Below are 12,136 nucleotides of genomic sequence, written 5' to 3' on the forward strand. Positions count from 1 at the left end.
GAAGTCGCTCTCTCAGGATTTGCTCAGGCGGCACCCTAGCTCCCAGTGGTTGGTTACACAGCCAAGAGCTGAGAAGGGGTGTTAGAAGTCATCTCCTGTCCAGTTTTATACACCAGGGCCTTTGTTGTGGGTGTGCCTGCCCTTATGAGGTGTTTTCCCATTTTTCCCCACTCTCCGTATTTTTCCCCTATTTTTCTCATTTTTTCTAAGGCTTGGGAGAGCTGCCAGAGGGTGCCAAGAGCAGTACAGTGCTGGCCGACTGGGTGTTTATCAATCGTGGGCACTCTTGCTGCTGGCCGACTGGTTTTCATCAGTCGTGGGCACCAGGTTGCTAGCCGACTGCATTTATGCAGTCGTGGGACCTCTTTCTTCAGTCGTGGACACTTTAGTGCTGGCCGACTGCCCTTCCAGGGAGGTATATATAGGTCCTCAACCCCCATACCTCATTTGTATCATTTCTCGGGATCTTCTTGTGTATATAGAGCAAAGTTACACGCCTACATCTCTCTCTCTCTTGTGCTGTTTTTCTGCCTGCGTTTTTTGCTCATGTTCCCAGATTTGGTCATCATCTCCGCTGCGTATTCTGACAGAACCAAGAAAGGTTATAATGCTATCTTTGTTATTGTGGATAGATTATCTAAGATGACACGAATAAAGTTGAACCTCCGCAAGTAGTGAGATTGTTTATTGCCAATGTGTTTAGATTACATAGCTTACCAAAATTCATTGTGTTGGATAGAGATCCATGGTTTACATGTAATTTTTGGTAGCATGTTTTTAGTAAACTTAGCACGCAACTCTACATGAGTAGCAATGATCATCCACAGACTGATGGTCAAACCGAGAGAGTCAACCAAGTCTTGGAGGATATGTTAAGTGCTTATGTCAAGGAACGACAAAGTGATCAGAAAAAGTATTTACCTTTACTGGAGATTGCGAATAATTTACACAAACTTTTCTCCATTTGAATTGAATTATGGCTATAATCCATTGATGCCAGGTATAATTGGATTACCTATGAAGACACCGAGTGCAGCTACAATTCTATCTCGAATGCAATTTAATTTAGCCAGACCTCGAGATTATGTCCGTCGCACTATGGATCGAGTAGTTAAGTATGCTACTCCCAAGAGAATAGCTCATTCTTTTAAAGAAGAAGAGAAAGTGTTTTACTTGTTCCTTGGAGATCTGAGACGCTTCGTGCAAGTAAATCTACTAAGTTGTTGCCTAGATACTATGGACCATGGACGATTTCGAAACGAGTAGGAGATACAGCTTATAAGTTAGACTTACCACAAGACTGTCGTGTCCACCAATATTTCATGTGAGTCAATTGAAGCGTTATCTTCATGAAGATGATAATTTAGTTGTTGGTATGATTGCTTTGCAAGAACCTCATCAAGAAGATCATGGACCAGAAAAGATCCTAGAAGGAAGAGAAAGACGATTGCAAAATCGTACTCTTCGAGATTTCCTTGTAAAATGAAAAGGACATCCCTTGACAGATGCAACTTGAAAAACGGAGTTTTAGTTTCATAAGCGTTATCCTCGGTTTGTCATCCAAGACGATGCTTCCTAAAAGAAAGAAAGAATGTTACGACCTGTACACGTGGGACGCGTACACACTGATACCCAAGATTTACACACCAATAATGCGTGGGACACGAAGACGTTGCGTGGGAAAACCAATGGCGGCATACTATTGCACATCATCGCTTATAATAATAAGTGCAAACGAGTAACAGAATTGATATTGCTAACAAACAATTCTCGCTTTTCAATTCTCTCAAGGATACTCATAAAATGAACTTGGATTGTATGTATTATTAGTTCCTTTATGTTTAGTTACTTTGTTTTAATTTCAAGTTACTAAAATATCATGTGTTGTAGATATTTTAAAAGGCTATTCTCTATGCTGGGTAATTTGCCTCCAAATACTGATCTTCTTGGGTCTTGTAACTCCACTTTGATTTCCTATAAGTACCTCTTCCTCTTTTCTATGTTCAAAACTTTTTCTCTTGAATGAAAACATCCTAAGGTTTATATTTTTTGGTATATAGTTTCCACCTCAACATGATGATTTCTCATGTGGATGGAGGACTCTTATCAATGCAAAGTACATGTTCCATGTGTATTTCAAAATAGACAAACTAGAACTAGTAAACACAAAACCCTCAAAACCAATAATGTGATATAAAAGCGTAAGATATAAAAAAATATATTCATTTTTATTTTTCGGATTGCAGATGACCTCAAAGAGTTACAATGATGTATATGTGGACAGCATTAAAGCCAGAATGACAAGTTCAATACTTGATCATGCGAGATGAAGAAAAATGGAGATATAATCAGCCTACAGAGATATATTACGTTGAAAACCCACAAGAAGTCCTTTGCCAAATCAGTTGTAATTTCAAAAGCGTGCATTAAAAAATAAGATTTCATCAATACTGATTCAGAGAATCAGGAAGCAGTAATCACCTAGCTGTAGTGACAAGTGGTAAAGATGACCTGTGTGAAGACAAATGCTTAGTGACAAAGACAACCAGTGTGAAGACAAATGCTGAGCAGAATAAAGCTGCATTGCAGAGAGGGTTTCTTTGTGCCTTTCTAATCTTATAAAAAAAATTTCCACTGTTTGATGCACCAGAACCAAAACAATTCTCATAAAACCACTTTCTAGTTCCAGTACTCCACTGTGGAGACCTAGATCATTCAAATCTCAGCAATACTGATAAAAGTAAAGCTCCCTGTTTTTAAGAAAGAAAAGTGAAGCTCATATGCACTAATTTGATGAAAAATGGCTCAGATAAGAGGAGAACGGATGCAGGTTAAGCCTTCAGCAAGAAAAAAAAATGCAGGCAAATAGACCATGGCAATCCCGTTCTAAGTTCAAGGATATGCATTGATGAAAATGTCACTTGTATAGAAATTTGTCGAAAATGGCACAGAGAACTGAAAAAATAGTACACAGCTAGAGTTTCTCTTTGAAGGGATGGTGCGCGCGCGCGCACGCACACACAGAGGGCTCAACCTGGAGTTGATCCAAGTACTCCTTCAAGAGCATGCATACATGATGATTAAACCTTCATCACGCCTATTTTTCATAGAAAAACGGCAGAGGTAGCACGCGTGAAGAGAATGTTCGAGTAAGAGTAGATTATTCTCGCAGTTGGGGTTACAGAGAAAAGCATTGTAATAGTTAGGGTTAGAGTATAGACAAGCGTACCCTAGAGCTGCTCCAGTACTTCTTCTCCCAGGGGCCTTGGTAGAGGCTGCCGATGCAAGTTACTTCCAATCCATTGCGCTTCCTCTTCTCCATCGCTCTTAATCCAGGCCAACAGTTCGCTTAGCCTTCTGCTGTGTGCGCTTACACTTCTGCGCTTTGGCGCCAAAACAATAAAATTTTGAAGCTATAAGTACTATGATTCTATTTTGAAGCTATAAGTACTATGATTCTTTGAAAATTTTGAAAGGAAGTAATAGTATTGTTATCAAGGCCCTTTACACGTGCCCATCCCACCTTTTCAAGGGCAACCAATCATCATACTCAAATTGAAAACTACCCTCTTCACACACAGCTACAAACTTGGAGTGCCCAAGAACGAAGTGATCTATCACCTCGTGTATATCATTTTGAGTTTCATGGGCACCAATTTTCCTTGCCCATGCGTGGGCACCCATGTAAGTAGCCAATCATATCCCAACGCCCATACATGTTTTGACTTCTAGGTGCAAGGGGGTACCCAGTGTGACATCCATCCCTGCTTGTCTTGCTACCCATAACTTGGGCATGCACGAAGGGTTATTGGGCTATATGTATTGAGATAAAGAATATATACGCGGCAGATCATGCCATAGCCTTTGTTTTATCCTTTCTAACTACTTTGACAAGGATGTTCGGCCAAAGCTATGCAATTTCATTCAAAGGTACCATTGGACACGTCAGTGTAGGTGAACATGGTTCCAAACATGAGAAAGAGTGAGTGGAAGGAGAGATAGAGAGATCAAGCCATGGTGACTTGGTGCATAGACATGGATGGGTGAAAGAGAGAGAGAGAGTTGTTGCACAGCACAACAATGATTGATACTTCCACCATGTACAATGCTTTATATAGGCACAGCCCTATCTTATGTTCTCTTAATAAGAGGGTGTTCATGTTAGAAGTCATCTCTTGTCTTTACTAAAACGCCAGGGCTTCTGTTGTGGGTGTGCCCACCCTTGTAGGTGCTTTTCTCATCTTTCCTCACTCCCTGTATTTTTCCCCATATTTTTTCCATTTATCTATGGCTTGGTGGGCAATTGTGAGTTGGCAAGCGCATTCTTTCTTTGGTCGACTGTACCCGACTTATGTTTGATGGTCGACTGGTCTTGTAGCTGGTCGTGGAGAATCTGCACACCTGTCGGCTGCCTCTGGAGCAGACTGCTGCTGCCTGGGGTCCATATATAATGGACCCTTAGCGCTTTGACAAAGATGTTTCTAGTTGCCAAAGCTATGCAATTTCTATCAAAAGTACCCATTGGATATCTCCTCGAACCCATTGGATATCTCCTCGAACCTTTTTTACACTATTTTTGAACCTATGTTATTTTTTTGCAGGGGAAGGGGGTTGCAAGCATGGTTTTTTAAATAAACATAAAAAAATAAAAAGGAGAAAAGGAAAAGAAATATAAAAAGAACGTTTTCTAAATATGAAATAAAAAATTAAAAAAGAAAAAGAGAGTGGGAAAAAAATAAAAAATAATATAAAATGTTTAAATAATTAACAATTTTTAAAAAGCAAATAAGGGTTTGTTTGTTTGTTTTTAAAATAGGAATAAATAAAAGGGGGAAAAAAGAAAGTAAGGGTTTTTTAAAGGAATAAAAAAGGAGGGAAAAGAAAATAAGGGATTATATATATATATATATATGAATAAAGAAGATAAAAATAAAGAAAAAAGAAAGAAAATAAGAGAATTTAAAAGAGGGGGGGATTTTAAGGGTTTATGGAGACAAATGAAGGAAGGGAAAGAGAAGGGGCCAAATTTTTAAAAGTATGGGGAGGGGGGGATTGAGTTGTGCATGTGGGGATGCTTGTGGTGTAAATGGGAGCGCGTGTGCACATGCATGGAGTGAAAATGCGTGGACATACATGTATGCAGGTGTATACACATGCAATGTGAATGAGCATGGATGTGTGGTGAATGTGTGAATGTGGGTGTGTCTGCAGAGCGGGAGGGTAGGTGTATGTGCCGAGTGGGTGGAGGTGCAAATATGCATCCAAATGGGGTGTAGTGCACGTACGGTGTACAGGTGTTGCACATGCGTGAATGTGAGTGTGTGCACAACTAGGTACACAATGTGCAAGTGAGTGTACGAGTGTGCACATATGCATTTGAGGCGTGTGCACAGGCAAATGGGGGGTGTGAAGGTGTAAATGTGCATACATGAATACATACACGTGCAGGCCTTGAAGACTGCAAGCCTATTGCTACTCCAATGGAGACAGGTTTGAAGTTGAGTCTTCATGATGCTGGAGATCACTTTGATGTCACACTCTATCAGATAGCTATCAGTTGCCTCATTTATGTATGCATTACGAGGTCGGACATTCAGTTTGCAGTCTCACAGGTGAGCAGGTTTATGCATAGCCCAGGGTCTCAGCATTGGAAGGCAGTTAAACACATCTTTCGCTGCTTGAGTGGCACCATACATCTTGGGTTGTTTTATCCCAAGGGGGGATCGTTGCCGCCAGATTTACATGCTTTTTCGGACTAAGATTGGACTGGTTGCTATGACACAAGAGTGTCCACAAGTGGTTTTTGTTTCATGCTCGGTAGCTCATGCATATCTTGGTTGAGCAAGAAGCAACCTACTGTGGCCACTTCTAGTTGTGAAGCTGAGTACAGGGCAGCTTTCACAGCTACTACGGTTGAGTGTGTGTGGCTCAGACGGCTTATGGCTGACTTGGGTGTTGGACAGGAGTCTGCCACCTCTATCTTCACTGACAGTCAGAGTGCATTGGCAGATGCGAGAAACCCAGTTTTTCATGCTCGCACAAAGCACATTGAGGTGCATTATCACTATGTCAGGGAGAGACTCTCAGCAGGAGAGATCAGCTTGGCCTATGTGCCAACACAGGATAACCTCGCCCATCTTTTCACAAAGGCACTTCCTCGTGAGAAGTTCGAAGCTTTCCGCAAAGCTTTGGGCTTGCTCCCCTTTGTGGACTGATCTACTTTGGGCATGGCACTCCCCTATACATGAGTGCCAGCTCTTGTTCACACCATCACTCCCAAGGGGGATTTGTTGCCATATATATATAGGCAGTGATGTGTGTGAACACACTGAGGACCGCCGGGGCACTTTTTCCCTCTTTAGGAGGCTTTTTCCCCCGGCTTGTATATACGCCCATCCTTCTAGGGCTAACTTATCTTTTGTACATTGACACAATCTAATACACTTTGTGTTGTGTGCATTCTTGCTTCTTCTTCTCCAAGCTTTGTGTGCTTTCCTGCAACCCTAATTCCAACAATCACGGATGAGTGAGCACCCCTACAATGGGAAGTTATATTTACAACTCAAAGGCAATACCCAAACGACACATACTTTGACAAGACTAGAGTAATATTTTGACTTAAACATATTTAGTGTCGTTTTAGGGACTAGCCTAGGGTTTTTTAACTCCATTTTTTCATCCATTCCAAGCTATTGGGATTACCCAATATTTCATGGTGTTGATTAGAAGGGCACACTCTAAAAAACATATGGTTTTGGAGCCATTGGATGTGTTTGTTTGTTTGTGTGATTTCGATTTGAAGTTTATTTTGTATTAAGTCATTCTACTTTCATCCATTGGTAGGAAAACACCATGGTTCTTGGACGATTTACATGAAATTGGAGCCCAAAAGGCTTAGATTTCATGCTTTGATTCAAGAATTAGCTTAGTAATTGTGATTAGGCATGGAATCCATTCTACAATAGGATTAGCTTAGTAATTGTGATTAGGCATGGAATCCACTCTATAATAGGATCATTGAGCTCCATTAGGTTGAATTAGAGTGGAATTGTTAATTTTTATTCATGTTTTATATAACTTGTTCATACATTATTGAATTAGTAGAGTAGAAGCAGGAAAAAATAATGTTTTTAAAAAATACTTCATTAGTTGAATTATAGCTTAAGATCCTTAATCTCACCCCATTAAGTTTAAAATTTTATAAAAACCACTAAAAACTAAGCCAAACAAGCTCTCGAGTAGTAGGGAACTTGAACCCATGATCCCACACAAAAAATACATGAGTAGGAAATGTGAGCCAACCTAGCTCTCGAATAAGGAACTTGAGCCCACAGTCCCACGCAAAAAGACGCGAGGTTGGACATGTGAGCCATAAGTATGGACACATGAGCTGTGACACCACGTGAACTTGCAGATGTGAGTCTAGAGACGTGAGCGTAGAGATACCTAATATAGTATGGACTAATTATTATGGTTGTAAGACTTGTACAGACACACCTACCTATGTTCTTAGAAGATTTTCTTGTCATAAAATGCGTATCAGTACAATTTTCCAAAAAAATCATTTATAATTATTGGAAAATTAATTAAACTTATTACCTTATAAAAATTCTCTTTTGTAATTATTGAGAAATTAAGTACACTTATTACCTAATAATTACACACATCAACCATGCCATAGACCCAGTTTCTATATTTTTTATGTCCTAGGTAGGCTCCATTCATGTAAGGTAAGTACGCAAGCTGAGTTCATACAAAAAGGTGTGAGCATGTATATGTAAATCTACACACGTGAACCTAGAGACGCGAATCTAGAGACATGAACCAAGAGATGCAAGTCTACAGACATAAACTTGTTCATGTGAGCCAAGAGACATGAACTTGTAAAAGTAAGCCCAGACACGTGAACCTGCATACATGTGTGAACTTGGACACGTGAACCTAGTAAAAAAACAACACTTCTTCGCCCAAAAAAGAGAGTCCAAAACCATTCTCAAACCTGTTCCAAAAACATCAGGGATCTTTGATGCAAGCTTGATTTAGACTGATTGTTGGAAATGATATTACAGTCAATTGTAGTGCATCATACCACACCTCCTCTAACCTACTACCAAGGTTTATGTCCCAACAAATGACTAGTACTCATCAGCAAAGTGCTCTCCCTAGTTAAGAAGACTCGACTCCTTTGGATCCACCTCCAATGAGGAGCTTTAGGAAGAAATGAGCTAAAATGAAACATAGACATAAGTGGAGGATCCGAAGAACACCTAGAAATAGGAGCCACACGGGCCTTCTCGAGCTCCAAATTCACTAATAAGCTTTGTAAACAATGCCTTGAACTTTACGAAGAATGTGTTTAACCACCTTTTTTTTGTGTGTAGCTCTAGTGAAGGAGAGAGTCAAGGACCATGCACCTCAAGATTTGCTCCCATAGTAAGTGGTCTTAGATGCCACAATGTTTCTAAGTTGGGTTTCGACCATGACCAGCAAAAAAGTCCAACATCAAAAAATCTACAATGTTTCTAAGCTGGGTTTTGACCATGACCAACAAAAAGTGCAACAGTCATAATTATGGCAAACGGGACATGTATCTTTTGTCGTACTACCAAGGAAATGTCTCTTTTGCAATACTACTTAGGATAAGTGTTTCATAATACACCCAATAGATAGTAAGTGCACATAACGTACGAGCCCATTATAGAAGTGCCTTTACCGTGGAATTGAGTTCCATTCCTTCTCCATTTGGACTAGGAAACAGGGAACATGAGGAGGGATAAGTAGCTAATATCTGGGACTATCTCATCACAAAGGGATCCACAAGGGCAATTGCATAATGCGTCCTTAGCCAAGCGAGCCTACACACTCAAGGCTAGGTTGGCAGAGGAGAAGCATAAGTGGAAACCGCATAGGGCAAGAGATTAGTACATTGGAATAGACGACCTCCTATGTTCCATTACCACGTGAATACGTAGAGGACGTTGAGGATGGCGTTTGAAATGGGAAGGGGGGTTGCGATGGGAAAAACCAAGACAAATCTCAAGGATGATGAACAATTTTATGGAAATAGAGATCCCATTTAGCGCCTAGAAATTTATGAGGCCATGGGAAGGATTGATGATCCCACCAAGATGTTCTCATTTGAGCTTTGCCTTGAAGGGAAAGAATGCCACTAGTTTAAGTCACTAAACCCACTTGAAAAGGCCAGCTATGAGGTCACTATGAGGGCTTGAGATACACTTTCATAGTGGTATTCTCTCATGCGTAAAGCCAGATGGAGCCCCATTTGCAAATATATAAGCTCAAGCAGGAAGAGGGGTTACATTGCTAGGACCAAGTATCACCCACTAGAGAGATGACTTATCGCTCATCGATTGATTTATGATCAGTCTCAAGAGTAAGAGGCTGCATGACCATCTTTATAGATCTAGGCACTACATTTTTTATGTGAGTGCTGCATGGCGAGGCATAATAGACCTGGTAGATAACTTGTAGACAAGGATGTAGAATGTCCACCCGAACCAAGAGATAGGAGATGCATCATCCAAAGCCTCATCATTGGCCAAGGGTGCCCCACCTACACTAGCTAGAGCCCTAGTCAAGGACATGAGCATGGATGAGTTAGTAGAAAATCTACTCAATGGTTTAGGCCAGTAGTGGCAAGGTAGTTAGTCCCAAGGCCAACATTTAGGCAAGTCCTTGCCCAACACCTCAAGCAAGACACTTGCATTTATTCCCATGAAGAGATATGATTTATAGTGTAATTTGCCACCGAAATCATACAAGCACAAATTGTCCAATGTTGAGACCTGGTGGATGATAACAATTGCACTCATTGCTAGGGCCACATGAACCATGCCATAGCTCGTTGTTTGTACCAGGGAAACTTGGCACCATAACTTATGCTCCCAGTGCCAAAGCAACCACGAGCCCTACTGCCCATATATGCCAAATGCTTCTCAACCGATGCATAATCTAGCACCCATTCATCAAAACCCTATATCGAGAGGGATCGAGCTGTTCTTGGAACTACATTAGTATAACAATACTTGGTGACATTCCCAACAGACTCAAAGAGTCCAAAACAGGAGAGCTATTAGTCATACGAACAAATATGATTCATATGGATATCTAGAATAACCCCCAGCCATAGACTCACAGAGTCCAAAATGGGAGAGCTATGAGTCATATGAGTAATATGATTCATATAGATATCCAAAACAAACTCTAGCCATAGACTATAATCTTGGATGGTGGTGTTGGATGCGCACACGAGGGTGCGAAAGTTTGTATATGGTGCACGTGCATGTGAATGTGTAGGTGTAAATGTGCATGCCCAAGCGGATGTGAATGTGTAAGGGACGCAAGTGTGGGGGGTATGTTCAGCACAAATGTGGATACACGTGCATGCATTGGTGCAAGAAGTGCAGATATGAGTGTGTGGACACGAGTAGGTGCAATGGAGTGGGGTGCATGTGTGTGAAAATGTGTGGGGAGGGTGCATGTATGTGAATGTATGAAGGTGGGGTGCTCATACTAATGCATGAATATAAGTGCATGCGCACACGTATGTGTGCAGGTGAGTGTGCATGCAAGTGAATGTGTATATGCAAGTGTGCATGAATGGTGCAAATGCATGGAGTGTGTGCAAAAGTAAATGGGTGCGTGCACACACACACATGGTGTAAGTGTGTATGTTTTCAAGTGTTTTTTTACTTTTCTTCTCACGTTTTTTGGGGTTTTTTGTTTTTTATCATTCTGGGTGAAGGTAGTAATTGTACGCTTGGGCTATGTTACATATGTACACATGGGATTAGGGTTCGGGTCTATAATTGCATGCTTAGCGGTGGGCGAGGGTAGAGTATCTTTTGCCCAACCACAATGAAAGCTTGGACGCCACCATAGCCGGCTTTGCTGGTGTGCTTGATTGAGTTGTGTCTCTCCAATTCCAAGTTGCAAGTTGGTGTTACAACGTTGCGCATCCAAGTGTTATGGGGTCAAGGATATATGTTCGATCCCTAGGTTGCTCGACGATGCTAGGGGAAGTGTGTGCATGGTTCTCTTTAGGGTTTGGTACCATGGGTGGCTCTTCTTTGATGGACAAAAAAATGGATGGGGCCACTGCGCATGGGCAAGGTGTTGCCCCTCAATGCTTATTCCAACTTTTATGAAGTTGGTGTCTCAGCACGAGTTGAGGAGGGAACCATTGCTCTCCACTCTTGCTTTAGCTTTGGGGTTGGCATCAGAGGCATGGTTTTGGGTCTCCACACCCAGTTAGATCTGACATTCGAGGGTGCGTTTGCTGAGGACATGGTTTTTTTAATCTCAAGACCTAGGTGTGGGGGTTTCCTTTGTAGAATCCTTGTGCTTATAGTAATTATGTCGAGATGCAACGAAGCGTTGACTTTTGAGGTTATTGAGGCCATCGCATGGACCTTTCTAGCTTTCGAGGTTGTGCAAACAATGAGGTTTTTGGGACCCAAATAGATGGGTTGCCTTCGTAGAGGCGTTGGGTTTCTTGTAGCTTGATGGGGATCCAACAACGAGGCTCGAGGTTTGGGTAAAACACTATTACATGGGGCTCGTGCTTGCCAAGTTCTTGCATGGGCATCGTACTTTCCCTGGCTAGCCAAGGTACTCTTGGGTACCCATTCTTTCTTAGTGACCTCCCTGAAAGGTTGATGAGGTTGAGGTTTGGGGTGTGGTCTTTCAGTGGGGTGAGGTTGAGGATCTCCATAATGGTTTGAGGGTGTGCGAGAGGATTTTTTAGTGTTAGTGCTTATATGAGGGTGTGGTTTGTAAGTGGAGGAGAACGAGTCTCAGGATGTTGATAGGTTCAAGGTGCCCTCATCCACCAAGGGTAACCATTTTGAGAGGAGCTTGAGCATTGTGGTCCTTTTTCATTGATTGATGATGCAATCAATCACCATGATCCATCCCATTTAAGCATGGTGCTCTCTTTTAATGTATCTATAAGAGTTACATAAAACTTGCATGATGTAGGTTTAGATCCAATAAGAAACTCTGATTCAAAACAACTAACGGTCATAGATTGGAAATTATTTACCCTGGTATTGATTGCTCCTACTCTACAGATGATGTGAGGGGTGGATGGCTTAATGAGGTCCACTCTCCCAAG

At 41.4% G+C, this 12,136-nt stretch overlaps 1 protein-coding gene across 1 annotated transcript in view; it reads right to left on the reverse strand.

The window, feature by feature from the left end:
- The window catches only part of LOC147636071 (DNA binding protein), a 98,722-nt gene extending 95,329 nt beyond the window's left edge, over nt 1–3,393 (reverse strand). Inside the window, exon 1 of the mRNA XM_086801511.1 lies at nt 3,230–3,393. Within this exon, the coding sequence (XP_086657637.1) occupies nt 3,230–3,322 (93 nt within the window). The 5' untranslated portion in view covers nt 3,323–3,393. The remainder of the gene's footprint in view (nt 1–3,229) is intronic.
- Between the last annotated feature and the right edge of the window lie 8,743 nt (nt 3,394–12,136).

The sequence above is a fragment of the Cibotium barometz genome, chromosome 8 (genome assembly GCF_041138505.1).
Source record: "Cibotium barometz isolate CiBa-2024 chromosome 8, ASM4113850v1, whole genome shotgun sequence".
NCBI classification, from domain to species: domain Eukaryota; kingdom Viridiplantae; phylum Streptophyta; class Polypodiopsida; order Cyatheales; family Cibotiaceae; genus Cibotium; species Cibotium barometz.